The 17,058-nt window shown below is 46.2% G+C and overlaps 1 protein-coding gene across 4 annotated transcripts in view; it reads right to left on the reverse strand.

Moving 5' to 3' along the window:
• Positions 1–2,504: 2,504 nt before the first annotated feature.
• Positions 2,505–17,058, reverse strand: part of SCAF1 (SR-related CTD associated factor 1) — a 38,055-nt gene continuing 23,501 nt past the window's right edge. For all 4 annotated transcript variants that reach the window (XM_032237858.1, XM_032237860.1, XM_032237859.1 and 1 more), the window contains 4 exons: positions 16,555–16,637; positions 7,880–8,164; positions 4,894–5,022; positions 2,505–4,777 (listed from right to left, as the gene is read on the reverse strand). In XM_032237858.1, the coding sequence (XP_032093749.1) occupies positions 4,601–4,777; positions 4,894–5,022; positions 7,880–8,164; positions 16,555–16,637 (674 nt within the window). In that variant the 3' untranslated portion in view covers positions 2,505–4,600. The remainder of the gene's footprint in view (positions 4,778–4,893; positions 5,023–7,879; positions 8,165–16,554; positions 16,638–17,058) is intronic.

Consider the following 17,058-nt stretch of genomic DNA (forward strand, 5'->3'; position numbering starts at 1 on the left):
TATGCTGATTTCCTCATTTTCTTACTTAGGTACAGACAAGTTTTAATATTACACAAATCAAATTACCCATTTGATTTAAATAATCTAGACATATGGAAACAATAGCCTTTTTTACTGTTTTGTCTGTTTTATACAATTTTGGTTTTTTTTTTTTAAAAAATCCCCAGCAGTTTGGCACTTAAAGACTTAGGGGTTTGTTTGTTGGAATTTTGTCAAACTAGTAATGTTTAGCTCCATTATTATTTGAGCCCTTATCAAGTCTTACCAAAAATCAGTATTTAATCCTGTTGCTACTCTTGCCATTTGCTTCTCAACTTGATACTACTTTCTCATCTATATTGGAAACTGTGTATTACAATCCCAAGATTGACGGATTCCATAGTCCAATGTGTTTGAAGGTCCTATTGCCTACCTGTTCTAATTAGCCGTTTCCTGTTCAGTGTATTTCAGGGGTGTCAAACTCAAGGCCTGTGGGCCGCTTGTGGCCCATGGGGTGCTTAGATCTGGCCTGTGGGGCTACCATGGAAACAGCAAAGGACCAGCCGCAGTGCCTCTGCCAGTGAAAACAGAGCTCCATTTTTGCTGGCAAATGGTTGCAAGAAGCCTTTGCAGCCAAAAACAGAGCTCAGGAGCCTGTTTTCTCTGGCAGAGCACTCAGGCCACAAGCATCCCCCACACAACTGACGTCGAGCTAGCCGTGCCCAACCCTGGCCCTGCAAGGTCAAACACAATCCTGATGCATCCCTCGATGAAATAGAGTTTGATACCCCAGATGCATTCCTATGTTTGGAATTTTCGTTTTGCTTCCTTCTAAAATGTATTTATGATTAATTTGCCGCCCATGTGGCTGTAGGGCTACTCTGGGTGGTTTACAGCAGTAGACCATAACACTATAAAACAAATTTAAATATAACTATTGTAAAACAATGAAGTGCAGCAATATGAATTAAAAGATGGGCAGGGAGGAAGCAGGATGCACAGGGGAGGGGGAGGAGATTGTGTCAGCTATTAGTCCAGTAGCCACCTCCAGTGTGGAACTCCATTGGGTCCCAACCAGCCAGCCAGATCTTCAGATTTTCACGGAAGGATGGGTGGGGACTGCCTTTCTCAATTCAAATTAATACTATTTCAAAGTATAATTATTCTATTATTATTCAGTGCTTAATTTTGATATGGCATCCTCCAGTTGTGTTTAACTTCATCTTCCAGAATACATAGCCCAGGGACCCATGTCATTTAGAGATTATGGGAATTAAAGTTGATTGCATCTGGAAGATTGAGAACTGCAGTAAAGCTCTTCCTGGTTAGTTCTTAATTCTGCATTTGCATAGGAAATGTGCATTTACACATTGCCAAGAATCCTAGCTTAATCTGTGACTGAAGAACAGTCACTCCACTTGGCACATCACTAAGCCATGAAGAAAACATGTTATGCACAAATTTAAAAATATGATTGAATGCACCTTAACAGGCCAGGATTTGTAAATTAACCACAGGAATGGATAAAATTATCTTAAAGCTTCTTAGCTTGTTTGGACATATCTATGATCAGATTCCCATAACACAAAGCAATCTACCCAGCTATGTGAAAGAATGAATATATGCATGTACCAGGTTATACATGTCCATTGCTTTTGTTTTTTTTAAGTCTTTGTGTCAATGTTTCCTCCTGCTGACGGACTGCCTGGATACATTTCTGCAGGTTTTTTGGCAAGATTTCAGAAATGGTTTACCATTTCCTCCTAAGGGTTGAGAGAATGACTGGCCCAAAGGTCACACGGTTGGGTGTAATAAGGCAGGTTTACAACTTGCGGGCTCCTGGTTTCTAGATTAGCACCCTAATCACTACTGCAGTGGCTCTCTATAAAATTTATTGTACAATAAATATAGTTAATTGTAAATTAAATTTGAGGGAAAGACTGGTCTCTACCTAGCTTCAACCTCTAACCCATCATAATTTTAAAGGGAGGAGCAAGAGTTACTAACAAGTAGAAACAGTAAAAAAGTATGGGGACAGCAGTTCTATTAGACCGAATAACTGCATACTTCCCAACCCTGGAGATTTAAGGCATCTATCTTGCAGAAGTAAATTCCAAACATTAAACATTCTGAAGTTTTTTTTTATCCATACCAATCTTTTGCCAATCAAATTCTGCAGGATAATCCATCATATAATCTCGGTAAAGCACCTGGACCACTAATGTGTATGTTTCTTCTATGTTCACTTCCCAAGTTTTATGTTTCCTGTTCTAAAAACCCCAAATTTCTTGCCATTCCTTGTAAGTACTGCAAATGTCTGATCCAAATTGGCAAAGCAACATGATTGTTTATGTTCATATGTCCATAGTACCCTTCAAAGTATCCCTTTTCTCAACAGCTTTACGAGGCATTTCTTCCAGTAGTCCTCTTCCACAAGTCAGTCCCTCTGCCATTTCACTTAGTCTCCCTGCCTTCCCCAACAGATGAAACCATCCAAGCAAGAATGTATGTTTGAGCAGGATAAGAACATTATTCAGAACTTTTTTTCTCACCAGTTGTAAATATAGATGTACAATATAGATGTATTATTGCACAGCTTGAAGATGGATACAAGAAATTTCCCAGTTTTCCATCTCAAGATTTGAGTCCCCTTTCAGAAAATATTTATTGTAATTTTGACTGAGATTCTTAACGCTTCTTATGCACTTGGGCCAAATCTGTAAACGAAAACAAGCCACCCTGCAATTTGCCAGGATGTTTTCCCCACATTCTTAACCCATATTTACAAATCCTCAGCCGCCCTTATCATTTCATTAGATATCTAGTTACCCTAATTCCTGTAGATATATTTCTTTGGTATGTAAATTCTTAATATTACAAATAAAAGTGGCTTTATGGGCAACTGGGTTGAATCCTATTCAAAATGGGACCTTCAGAAATGAAGCAACTCCAAAGTGACTGTTCAGAGTCCAATGATCTCTAGCAAGCAGACCCAGATGCCATGGTAAGCTCACCAATTTTCCGGTTGAACTGCCCTTACCTTTTTGTCCTAATGTTTGCCTACTCTATCACAGGTCTAGTTGCGCACTGCAGTTATTACCCTTTTCACTTCTCAAGTTACTTTTCACCTTTATTGGTTTTATTTTCCTTTCTGTTCACAATTTGAGTTTCTTTCTACTGAACTACTTCTATTTTCAGACAAGCATAGACTTTGGACTACACCACGCAGACACAGGATTTTACTATGGAGAACTTAGGTGCCTCTAGTAAAGTATTTCCATGAACAGCTAAAAATACAAATCTGAGTGCTATTTAAAATTAAATACCTGGATTACCAATGCATTACCCACATCACCCACAAGATGGCAGTTACTTACCCTCCAAATACATAAAAATCATTTTAATGCCCCAACTTGGAAAGGAATATTATCCTCAACATTTTGTTAAATATGAATACATCATTGCCATTTACATCATTTGCATGCTTTTATCTCAAACTGATTGAGACAAATAGCTTAACATTATGCAAGTGATGTGAATTGCTACAGATGTTATAAAATTAGCATCAAATTAATGTAAATCTACCTTTCACCCAGACAATTTTGGGTGCCTCGGAATTATCTGTTATTTTGGGTTGACATCTCAACAGAAACCTGATCTGTCTCTATAGTTGGCAAAATGGAGAGCTATGCTAAGATTTCATTATGTGTCTGTGCCAGCTTGTTTAAATTAAAATCCCTCCGAAACCCCCTCTATTATTACGTAACACTACATGGGATTTTTAGCACTTTTAAACCTAAGAAAAATTGATGTCTGAAATCTCACATGAAATAGCATAGTGGCACTTAAAGCCTGAAAAGCATGCCAAGTCCTTCTATAAGATAGGGGAGAAATTAACAGTCCTCAAATAAGTTAATGTCTACTCAGTAGCCATCAAAAAGGTATCCTTTGGAGAAGAAAACACCCTCATAATAATAGTTAGAAATGCAATCCACTTGCCTTGTGAAAGAAATAGAACCACATTGCTAAAAGATCAAGGACACACCGCCCAGTTTAGATGGCTAAATGCAGTTTTATGAAGATAAACAGGGTGGGAAAGAGTATGACAGACAAACTTACAATTGGAAGCAGAAAATAAGGGGTGTTTGCCTGTCCCGGATGACAGGAAACTGCCATCTGTACGTCAACCGTAGTGCTGCCATTTCATGACCGTTGACGAGAGAGGGCTAAGATAACACCATCAAATTAAAAACATGCTAAATGAGTAAAAACTAGGTGTGTCAGAGGAATAACATCCACCCATTGCTATCCTGGGTGCTCGAGAGTGATGAAACTTAAAATTAGCCCCATTCTCTGCCATCGGTATTTACAGAGCAAAACGCAAGTCAATTTTGTAGCCAAATCTGTGGAAGTGTTTAGGAAAGGCAAGGGAAGAGATTTCCAGGGCAGGTAGCAGATGCACAAGAACTGTACTCTACAAGTGCCACCCTTCCAAAACAAAATGTATCGCTCCAACCCCCTTTCCACTCTCCCCACACAGTGATGGGGAAAGGGCTGGGGAGCTCAGCCAAGCCAATTTGCATAAAGAAGGGCTGCTGTGATTCATTTCCTTCAGTGGAGATCAGAGCGGGGGCATGGGCAAGCCAGATTTGTCCGGTCCCCCTGTTTCCTTGGGAGGCCTTTGCTCTTCATCCATCTTCCGTCCATGTTTTCGAAAGTACTTGTATCTCTGCACATAGGCCTTCACTAAGTTATTCACCTTGACAGGGTTGATTTCACCACTCTTGCTGTGGCAGATCTAAAAGGGTGGAGGAGGAGGAGGAAGAAGAGAAAGTGATTTCCATAATACTCTGCCATCTCTGCTTTCTCACATTTTTGCTCTTGTTTCCTTCTTCTATGGCGCCACTGCTTTACCTTGTGGACAGCCTTGCGCAGAATGTCTTTGTATTCTTCCTTGGTGATCTCCTTCTTCTGGTAGTAGGGCTTGATGGCCAGCTTGACTTCCTCCACGGCTCGCTCTTGGGTGTGAAGCTTTTTCAGATACTGCAGGGAACACAGGCAAGGCGTTCAAAGGAAGTCAGTGTAGGAGAAATAAGCAAGACAACATGACAGCAAAGCAGGAAATACGTTTAGGACAGTGATGGCAAATGTTTTAAGAGACTGAGTGCCCAAACTGCAATCCAAAACCCATTTATCGCAAAGTGCCAACACGGCAATTTAACCTGAATACTGAGGTTTCACTACCTAAAATAATGATAAACAACAGAGTTCAACTAATTGTTCTAAAAATACATGCTAAATGCACTTCTATGCATTCATTTTTTTCCTGCTTTTGAAATATTACATTTAGCAATACTGACAAATTTTTGCAATATCATTTCTCTTTCCCTTCTTTCTCTTTCCCTTTCTTTCTCTCTGCCTGTTTCTCTCTCTTTTTCCCTCCCCCTCTGTTTCTCTCTTTCCCTCCCTCCCGCTTTCTCTTTCCCCCCTTTCTCCCTCTCTCTCTTTCTCTCCCTCCCTCCCTCTCTCTGTTTCTCTCTCTTTCCATAGGTTCACACCACTGGTTTATGATGATCAAGTTTGTCAATCCTTGGTAGCAAGGTTACAAAGTTGACCAGTAGGAAAACAGGGACATGGTTTTCTTTGTTCCAAGAAGTCTGGTGACCATCTGACCTCTTGTAAATATAGTTTTGTGATTATGATTCCAGAGACCCCTTGCAAACAGAGGCAGTGGTATCAAGTGCAGGGATGAATCACTTTTCTCAGGCTAAGTGCAGTAGGGTCTAGAGCAGTAGTGGCGAACCTATGATACGCGTGCCAGAGGTAGCACTCAGAGCCGTCCATGTGGACACATGCGCCATTGCCAGCCCAGCTCTCTGTCTTTCTACATCACGATTCTCACCGTTGTTTGCAGGACTAAAAAAAATGTGCAGAGCAGCCTCCATCATGGTGCATTTGCTTTTGCTGCCTCCATGGCCTGCCCCTTGTGCAGCACAGTGAAATTTAGTGCACTTCACAATGGAGAGATGGGGTCCCATTCACCTCCTGAAGCCCATTACAACACGGAGCTACAATGTGAGCCGGCATCGTTGTGGTTTCACTCTCGCCTCCCACGTGTCAGTTGCTTTTCCTGCAGAGCTGCCTATGTTGGGATGCCCCGCCTCCCCACTGTCCAGCTGGTCTTCAGCTCTTCCGTGACCAGCTGAGCATGGGCGTGCTGCTTCTGGGCTCCGGACATCAGGTTCCCACCACCCAGCACCAGTTCAAGGATTCCTTCTCCTCCCCCACAGGGGTGAGAGAGAGGAAGGTAAAGAGAGAGAGAGAAAGAGAGGAAGGAAGGGGAAGAGTGAGAGAAAGAGGGGAAAGAGAGAGAAAGAGAGGGAAAGAGGGAGGGAAAGAGAAAGGAAGGTAGGGAAAGAGAAACAGGGAAAGAGAGAGATAGAAACAGAGAGTGGGAGGGAAGGAAACACAAAGGGGAAATAGAGGAAGGGAGGGAAAGAGAGAAACAGAGAAGGAGGAAGGAAGGAAAGAGAGAAAGGAAGGGGGGAAGATAGGGAAAAACAGTGATAGAGAAGAAGAGAGAGGGAGGGAAAGAGAGGGAAAGAGGAAGGGGGGAAGAGAAAAAAGGGGAGAAAGAAAGAGATAAAGAGAAAGGGAGGGAAAGAGAAAGAGGGAGGGAAAGAGAGGGTGGGAAATATAGAGGAACAAAGGGAGAGAGAGAAAAAGAAAGGGGAAAAGAAAGAAAGAAAAAGGAAGGGAAAGAAGGGGAACAGAGGAAGGGAGGGAAAGAGAAAGAGGGAGGGAAAGAGGAAGAGAGGGAAAGAAAGAGAAAGGGAAGAAAGAAGTGAAAGAGGAAGGGAGGGAAAGAGGAAAAGACAGAAAGAGAAAAGGAGGGAGAAAAACACAAAGAGAAAGAAAGGAGAGGGAAAAAGCGAGAAAGGAAGGAAGGAGAGAGAAAGAAGGAGGGGGAAAGATAGGGAGAAACTGATAGAGAGGGAGGGAGAGGGAAAGACAGAGGGAAACAGAAAGAGAAAGGGATGAAAAGGAGAGGGAAAGTGGAAGGAGGGAAAGAGGGAAAGAGGAGAAAGAGAGGAAGGAAGGAAAGAGAGAAAGAGGGAGGGAGGGAAAGAGGAAGGAAGGGATGGAAAGAGAGAAAAGGGAGAAAAAGGGAAAAAGGGAGGGAGAGAAAGAAACAGAAGGGGAGGGAAAAAGAGAAACAGTGAGGCAGAGAAAGAGAAAAAAGGGGGAAGAGAGGGGGGAAGAGAAAGAGGGAGGGAAAGAGAGAGAAAAAGAAATGATATTACAAAAGTTTTTCTTTTTTATTGTTGCTAAATATAATATTTCAAAAGCAGGAAAAGAATGAAAGGGCATAAAAGTGTATTTAGCACGTATTTTTAGAACAATTAGCTGAACTTTGCGTTTATCATTATTTTAGGTAGTAAAACCTTATTAATCAGGTTAAATTGCCATGTTGACACTTCGTGATAAATAAGTGGGTTTTGGGTTGCAGTTTGGGCATTCAGTCTCTCAAAGATTCACCATCACTGGTCTAGGGGAAAAAATTAATGAGTCTTGGAGAAAACATGGACAAAAACTAAATTTAACTCATCTGAAAACTAAAGTGTCCATAATTAATGTCCATGTATTTAACAATTTTTCCCTTCAATCACCCTGAAAATCCTTTTTGGGATTCTGGAAGCTACAAGCAAGCCTATGAGGGAAGGTGGAGAAACATGCTGCTGTGAAGCCTCACATTGTGCCCTTCCGATAGAACAGATTCTAGCAACAAAGCAGTCACTGCCCAGCTGCCCATTCCCCCCCAGCCTAGACACAGAGAAGTAACAGAGTTCTTAACTGAGCTGCAGAATAAGTATGAAAAGATCACTCCAAAGACTTTTACCTTATCGCTGTCTCCACGCCCCTCAGAACTGGTACTGCCCAAATCGGTGCCAGAGGAAGAAGCAAAAATGCCAGCAGAAGGAGGACCTGCTGAAGCCTGGCTCAAAGTTCCTGGCAATCCCCCCGTAGGGGTGCCAGGAGTTGAACCACAACCTCCTAGAGGCATTGATCCTTGCAAATGGTAGGAAATGGGTGGGACAGATAGATGTGAGGCAGGCGGATGAGTAGGTGGTGCTGGTGGCTGAGGAGGAGCTAAGGAAGCTGAAGGCTTGGTGTGGGTCAAGATCTGGAATAAGAATAAACAAAACATGCTTGAAATGGCTTGTTTTGGGATTAAGACAGATAACATTCTTAGCCTGCTGCAGAATTACTGTTACACATTCCATGTTTTATATTTTTTATACTGTGGAGCAGAGTATTATAATCTCATTACTTCAAAATTGAAACTCTCAGATAAATAAGTCTACTTGCCTATGTACAAAAAAGTGACAATGACATGTCAGTTTCCTTCTGTGGGTACGCAAGAAGATCCCATTGGGTACAATTGGGTATTGCAGAATTAGTCAGCAGAGTTGACATTTCTTTTAATATTGAAGTTGAGGGAAGGGAAGGGAGAATCAGCAGTCCTCCAAATGTTGCTAGTGCAATTCCTATCAGCTGCTAATATGGTCAAGGGTGAAGGATATCAGATGTTGCATCCTCATCCTGATAAAATACTTCCGGGTTGTTTAAGAAATCTCACTCTTAATATGGAGTCCTTTGTTTGAAAATTCCTCCTAACACTCATGTACTTATGCTCCTGCCCACCTAGCAATTCAAAAAGTACTAGTAGATAATTACCTTCTCCTATGTGCTGCTTGGGTAATCCAAGCATGGGTTAACTTTGTCCATTAGCCTAGAGACTGAGTTATGTAAATTGGTGACCACGCCTCCTCTGACTGGATGGGTCAGTTTTTTAACTCAGTCCAGCCAGAAGAGACGTATACCAATTCTTCTCCAGACTACTGAGACAAATTTATACTTCATGCTGGATTTCCTTGCAAGATTGATTGACCTAGTGGAGGATTAAGCTTTGCGATGGGAAAGGCGGCAGTTTGCTGCCTGCCAGGTCCATCTGTGCTCGCTGTTGTCGCTCAGGTATTTAACTAGCGTTTGGAGCCGTTTGGGTCTAAGTTTTACCCGCAGGCGGTTGGAGCCTTTGCAGGCGGCTGGGCGGCGAACGCTTTGTTTTCTGTTTGGGCTCGGTCTTCATTTCGCAGCGCAAGACTTTGGCTGGTGCCGATGATGGAATTTAAGAGCCCCCGCTGCCTTAAGAGCCTTTGAGACGCCCGCCGTTCGCGGCACGGCTTTTTCTCCTGCCGCTGGGAGTCACCCGCCGTTCGCGGCGCGGTTTGTCCTCTGCAGACCACTGATTGCACTGGGAAAGTGCGGCGGCGGCTGCTGCATTGTTTCCCACTCTGGGATTCTCGGATGGCAGTTGCTTCGCTGCTTGCAATTTGAATTTGGCGCTTGATAGTCGGGCACCATGTTGGGGCCATTTTTTTGCACAGGCGCTGCTGAGATCGGGCGTTGCCTCCCCTCACAGTTGCTGATTCATCGGCCCTCCCACTTCCCTCACTTTGGCTTTGTGTGTCTTAGGGAGAAGTTGTTTCACTGCTGCCTTTGCTGACCACGCGGTCCGTTTGCCTTACAGTGAACACTGTGCTTTGTGCCTTTTGAGTCTTTTCGCATCTCAATTCATTGCAATGGCTGATCATTCTTCTTTGGGAGGTACAGTTGAGTCCTCTACTGATAATCAGAGTGCTGTCCAAGCGGGGGTTAGTTCGAGGCCTGGCAGAGCCGCCTCTAGGGCCACCATTCAGAGGCCCGGGGAGACCTCCGGGGCTCCGGATAAGGGTCACAAGAAGAAGGATAAATCTAAGGCAACATCTAAAGCCTCTGGGGAGAGTAGAGTTCCCCCCCCCACGCTATTACCTCAGCGCATTTCGCCAGCTCCACAGCCAGCAGGCCACCAGGCCTGGTCCCCTGATCGTTCCTTACCTGCTATCTCTGAAACTGGGACAGGGGGGTTGGGGATCCAACTCCCCACAGTAATGCCCGAGGCCCAGGCTGTTACGGCCTACTCTATGCCACGTGCTGGGCCTTCTGCAACATTTACTCCCACTGCTGCAAGCCTAAGGCCTATGGAAGGCTATGTCCAGGGCCTATCCCCAGACCTTTACCAAATGATATCTGTAGCTATATCCAGGGCGGTGGATGCTGAGCTGCTTCGTAGGAATCAGGCCCCGGTGGTTGTTAGCACCCAGGGTGGGCCCTCTCTCCCAGCCCCACAAAGGGATCTTCCTGATTTGCAGGCAGGGCCCTCTTCATCCCTTCCCTCTACTTATAGTGAGGATTCGGCCTTGGTGGAGGAAGGGTAGTTGATAGATAGGGAATTCTCTGATGATGAGGGCCTGATCTTTGATCAGCCCAATTCCTCTAGTCTGTTTAAGCCTACACTGTTCAAGTCCTTATTATTTAAAGCTAAGGCCACTACTCATATGGGAGAGGTAGCTCCCAAAGACAGTTCTGCTGTAGGCCTGGACACTACTGAGTGCCTCTTTGCTGAACCAGTTTCATTGCAGGAAGTGATTCCTTCCCCAAAGCTTTTCATGGATCTCATTCAGAAGCAATGGGACCAGCCAACTGCGGTTACCCAGCCCAGCAATGGGGACAGGAAGCTGTACACTTCCACCCCTGACTTGGAAGGTATTTTGCAATTTCCAACTGTGGATCAGCCAGTAGCAGCCCTAGCTTCCCCTGCTCTGATTCCATCTGAAATCTCTGAGGGTCTGAAGGCTGAAGACCGTAAGGCTGAGACAGTTATTCGTAAGACCCACCAGGCTGCAGCCTGGGCCTTACGTGCTGCTATTGCAGCATCGTTCTTTAATAGAACTTCTGTGCTCTGGCTTAAGCAGTTGCAGGAGAGAATGGCCCCTGATGAAGTGCGTCTTCACCAGGACGTTACTAAAATTATGGCTGCTTTAGAGTTTTCAGCGGATGCCACGCTCAATGTTGCCAAGTTTGCTTCTCGTGCTGTGGTGTCCAATGTGGCATCTCGTCGCCTCTTGTGGCTCCGCCATTGGCAGCCGACATTAAGTCTAAATGGCGCCTGGTGTCCATGCCCTTCAAGGGCGGGGCCTTATTTGGATCCGTTCTCGACCCCATACTCATAGAGACCAGGGACAAACGCAAGGTTCTCCCCTCCTGGGGGGGGCGCAATACCAGAAGGCAGCAGCCATATAACAGATGCCAGTCCTTTCGGGGAGGCTACTCTGGATACACAGCGGCCCCCTTCATTCCCCATTACAACAGGGGTTTTCACCAGTCGCAGAACAAGGACCAGGACCGTGGGGGGGGGCAGAGATAGGGGGCGCCAACAGCACCAGACGGATCTCCAACAGGAGATCCTCGTGGATCGGGGAACCTTTCGGAGGTACCGGTGACTCCCAAGGGGGGGGGAGCCAGTGGGCGGGCATCTTCTGGCATTCGCTCATCAGTGGGCGGAAACCACGTCCGAAGTCTGGGCCCTTCAGGTGGTGAGGCTGGGCCTCACCCTGGAATTTCTCTCCATCCCCCCAAGACGGTTCATCAGGTGTCCCGTGCCCGGATGCTCAGTAAAGCGGCGCCTCATGGAAGCCGAAATACATCATCTCATCTCCATCAATGCATAGAACAGGTTCCCAAAGGGCAGGAAGGCCAAGGGTTTTACTCCATTCTGTTTCTGGTCCCCCAAAATTCAGGAGGATGGCGGGCCATTCTAGATCTGAAAAGACTCAATTGGTACATCAAGTATCAGAGGTTCAAAATGCAGTTCTTAAAGAGCATTCTGGCATCCATCTGCCAAGGCGTCATGATGACATCAGTCGACATCAAGGAGGCGTACCTCCATGTGCCCATTCACCTGGCACATCGACGTTTTCTACGCTTCCACTTTGTGGGCCGTCATTTCCAATATCGGGCCTTGCCTTTCGGTGTTTCGTCGCCACCCCCACCTTTACCAAGCTCCTTGCGGTGGTGGCGGCCTCGCTTCGCTCAGTTCCAGTGAGAGTGAATTGTTATTTAGATGACATCTTGGTCCTGTCACCGTCCCGGGAACAGGCCCTATGGGATCTTCAAGTAACAATGGATTCCCTGAGGCAGCACGGGTTTGTGCTGAATCTTCCCAAGAGCCATCTGCAGCCAACTACATCGCTGCTTCACTTAGGGACCATCATCAATTCCGTCACCTGTGAAGTTTTCCTGTCCCTGGAGAGGCGACAAGGCATCCAGCGGCTGGCATCTCAGGTGTCAGCCTTACGGCTTGTGCCCCTGGCCCTACTCTCTCAACTGTTAGGGAAGATGATTTCTTGCATCGACATCGTTCCCTGGGCCAGGTTTCACGCACGAACACTCCAATGGTTTCTGCTTCCCTATCAGAGGCCCCACACCAGTCATTCACAACTCAAGGTCCGTCTTCCGCCCAAGCCCCTCAGATCATTTCAGTGGTGGGCGTCTTCCAAGATCCTCAAGGGGTGCCCGTTCAAGGAGCCAGACCGCATCCAGGTTACGACGGATGCCAGCCTATTTGGATGGGGCAGCCATGCCCTGGATCGGGTGGCACAGGGTCGTTGGTCGGACCGGGAGCTGTCCAACAGCATCAATTGGCTAGAGTTGCGGACCATCCATCTGGCCCTACGAGAATTCCAGGACATTGTGACTCACAAACACGTTCTGATCTTGACCGACAATGTGGCCTCCAAGGCACATGTCAACCGCCAAGGGGGCACGCATTCCAGGGCCCTCATGCTGGAGGCAGAGAAATTGCATCACTGGGCGGAATCCAGACTGTTGTCCCTTCGGGCGGAGCACATCTCGGGCAACTCCAACGTCCAGGCGGATTGGCTGAGCAGAGCCACAGTGGATCATGCGGAGTGGCAGCTCCACCCCAACCTCTTCCAGTAGCTCTCCCGCTGGTTCGGCCATCCAGAAGTGGATTTGTTCACGCAGCCCCACAATGCGCAACTGCCCCGGTTCTACTCCAGGTACGTGACTCCCGGAGCGGAGGGAGTGGATGCCTTGCGCACCCCGTGGCTAGCCGGCCTTCTCTACGCCTTCCTGCCTCTACCAGTGATTCCGGCGGTCATCCAGAAGATACTGTCGGAACGAGCGGAGGTCCTCTTGGTGGCTCCGATGTGGTCCCGGCGAGCCTGGTATGCCGACCTGGTGCACCTGTCGATCTCGCGCCCGTGGAGGATTCTGGACGATCAGATCCGGTTCAACCAAGGGGCCCTCATATGTCCGAACCCCCAGTTGCTACAATTAGCCGTGTGGCACGTGAGCGGACTATCCTGACTGACCTTCATTATTCCAGCGAGGTCATCGACACAATTCAAGCGGCCCGTCGCCCCTCCACCACTCGAATTTATGAGGCTACCTGGCAGGCCTTCTGCAGGTGGTGCCGCCGGACTGGGGCGGATCCTCTCCAAGATTCGGTGCCCCGAGTGTTGGACTTCCTGCAATCTGGACTTACCAAAGGTTTGGCACCCAATACGCTCCGCCCTTGCCACGGCCATTGCCACGGTGATTGGGGGAGGTCAGGGTCGTTCCTTGTCCCAACATTCGCAAGTCAAGGCTTTCCTGAAAGGAGCGGCCAACATCCGGCCTCCGACCGTGCACCGCTACCCTACATGGGATTTGACTTTAGCACTCAGAGCGCTTATGGCTTCTCCATTCGAACCTATTATTTCCATCAGTCTTCGACTACTGACTCTTAAGACTGTGTTCTTGGTGGCTATTACATCAACCAGGCGGGTTTCAGAATTGGCGGCATTGTCAGTTCGGGCGGACCTCTGTATATTCCATTCCAACAGAGTTGTTCTTCGTTTGGACCCGGCCTTTCTACCAAAAGTCAACACGTTGTTCCACAGGGCTCAGGAACTCGTCCTTCCGGACTTTTGTCCCAACCTTTCTCATCCGCAGGAGCGCCAGTGGCATCACCTGGATGTGCGCAGGGTTCTTTGGCGCTACGTGAAATGCACAGCATCTTTCAGACGGTCGGAAGTGCTTTTTGTGTCTTTTCAGCCATCATCCATGGGGCAGAAGGTTTCTTCCCATACGATAGGTTGATGGTTGAAGGCGTGCATCACTCTTGCTTATGACTCCCAATCTTGACAGGTACCCAGGCGCATCACTCCTCATTCTACCAGGAGTGCGGCCATCACGGTGGCCTGGGTCACGCAAGCTTCAGTGGAAGAAATCTGTAGAGCGGCTACCTGGTCTTCGCCATCGCCATTCATCAGACATTACAAGGTTGACGTGTATGCCTCGGCTGAGGCTTCCTTTGGGCAGTGTGTGTTGCAACAGGTGCTCCCCCCCGCGGGGGACCCTGGCCAACCTAGCTCCCGCCCTGGATCTTAATTGCTTTGGCATGTCCCATGCTTGGATTCCCCAAGCAGCACACAGGAGAACGACTGTTGACTTACCTGAACGGTCCTTCTATGTGTGCTGCGAGGAGAATCCAAACCCGCCCGCAGCTTCGGCTGGCCAGGGTTGTCGTGACTTTTTACATTGACTGACTCTTCATTGACTTGTGACTTGACTATGACTGACTTTACCTAGTTTGTGACTTTGGTTTCTGACATGTTTGTGTACTGTTTGGGCTACGGCCATCATTGTTATTGTTATTGTTATACATCATTAAACGGCTGACTTCGTACAAAACTGACCCATCCAGTCAGAGGAGGCGTGGTCACCAATTTACATAACTCAGTCTCTAGGCTAATGGACAAAGTTAACCCATGCTTGGATTCCCCTCGCAGCACACATAGAAGGACCGTTCAGGTAAGTCAACAGTCGACTTCGATGGCAAAGGTAACAATATTCTGTAATGTCATGTTGTCCACATGAACGCAGAAAAGTTATAAGAGAGCGCTGGCTAAATGGCCTCAAAACAAAGATCAGTGCCACCCCCTATTTGAATAGATTTGTATGCCGCCCAATCCCGAAGGACTCAGGGCAGCTTACATAAAAACAATTAAAATATTAAAAATATTAAAAACACAAAACAATACAAAACAGGAAAACACAACATGCACTCAGTTATAATGGGGCTGACGTTCAGTCAAGCTCAACAGCCCCAGGCCTGCCGAAACAGCAGGTCTTAACAGACTTACGGAAGGCCAGGAGAGTGGGGAGGGTCCGGATCTCAGGGGGTAGCTCGTTCCAAAGGGCTGGGGCAGCAACAGAGAAGGCTCTCCCCCAGGGGGCCACCAGATGGCATTGTGTGGCTGATGGTACCGGAGAAGGCCCGCCCTGTGCGATCTTATTGGGCGCTGAGAGGTATGTTGCAGGAAGCGGTCACGGAGATATCCAGGTCCTAGGCCATAAAGGGCTTTATAGGTAATGACCAGCACCTTGAAGCGTGTCCGGAGACCGATGGGAAGCCAGTGCAGCTCACGGAGGATAGGTGTAACATGGGTGTACCTAGGTACACCCAGTATCGCTCGCGCGGCTGCATTCTGGACCAGTTGTAGTCTCCGAACTGATCGGCAATGATCAGCGGAATAAAATCTGTAGGGAGTCCTTTCGTTCCATGTAGCTGTTAATATCAAATTCTGACCATAGCTCTGACTTCAGGGGAAAGAGAAAAGGAATGTATATTTTGTCACTTCTGTGACAAAATTCTGAGAATTTAATTGTGAAATCGCTCCTGAATGCCATGTAATTACAAGAAGAAATTCTAGCACAGTGCCTCACATGTTTATCTGGAAAGGAAAGCTACTCTTTTAGTTCAAAGTAAAATGTACCTGACATCAATCTTGTGCAGTCAGTATCCCGCAAAAAGACTGGTTTGCAAATCTAATGACAGAATTTGGAATTCAACACACCTAGAAACCACCAAGATTTGGAGGGCTATTTCAATAGTGCATTTATTATATTTTAAAATAGGTTATTAATCTAATTGGATGCATGTTGGTTTCAAAAGGAAGATTTTTCAAATCACATAAAAGTTTTTCTCTTAAGTTTCAGAAAACATGTTGAAGCTACAGAGTTCATCATGTGGCCAGCTTAGAAAGTGGGGGGAAATTGTTATTCTAGATAAAAACAGCTCTGATCCCTGAGCGGTGGATCAATGCCAAGGCTCATTTCATCTAGGTTCTAAGGGAAAAAGCCCCCCTCCTACCTACCCACAGGTTTCTAAACTTTCCCTGCAGCCATGAGAACCAGGGGGAAAAAGCATTAAAGGTAAGATAAGATAACCAGATGTTCTCCATAACGAGGACAACCTTGTTGCCAGACATCAAACAGGTTTGCTTGTACAGGGAATTGCGGTACACTGTATTTTGGGCTTTGAAGCTGCCCCCGTCTCCCCCTCCTCCCCCCAGTGCCAGCCTTGTTTGTGTCAAGATGAAGTTACACATCCTTGAGAATCTCACACCCATTTTTGTCAAGGTTTCCAGCACAGCAATTTCTAATTAACCTTATCAAGTTTTCAAGGAGAATTGCTGGAGCCTGATCTTTCAAGAATTTGAAAGTTGAGAACAACACCCCCACCCCCCCCAAAAAAAACCCTGCTACCTGCTGTGAACGCATTTTGCAACCAAGCCATTCAAAATTCATACCCAATAATTCAAACTTCAGAATTGGTGTTATTACCTGATTGGTTGCTTGAATGAGCTCCTGGGCTTTTGCCCGGCTTGCAAGATTGGCCTCTTCCATCTTGAAGAGCAGGGCAGTCACTAAGTAAGAAACAAGAGTCTTAGACAAAGTTTCCAAAGCATGGGAGTGGGAAAGAGATAATCAAGTGCCTAATGCTCCACCTCCGACTACATTTTGCAATACAAATCACAGCCAAGGCAGGGCATTCTATTATTTTATTTATTAAATCTGTTTACAGCCCATTGCCACAAGCACCACATCTCAGACACTGCACTTTAATTTGCCCTATTTTCAGCTTGGAAAGCAAAACTGAAACACTTGTAAAAATTAAAAGCTAAGGATATACAATACTTTGAATCCAAAGTTAAAAAGATGCTTTAAAGAAAATGGAGAACAGACACCACACTTATCAGCATACAATTTTTTTCCCTCTTAAAAAATCTGTATCTTTTAATAAAATCATGTTTAGCTGCATGATCCTAAAAGAATACATGCCTGAAT

The sequence above is a fragment of the Thamnophis elegans genome, chromosome Z, assembly GCF_009769535.1.
Source record: "Thamnophis elegans isolate rThaEle1 chromosome Z, rThaEle1.pri, whole genome shotgun sequence".
NCBI classification, from domain to species: domain Eukaryota; kingdom Metazoa; phylum Chordata; class Lepidosauria; order Squamata; family Colubridae; genus Thamnophis; species Thamnophis elegans.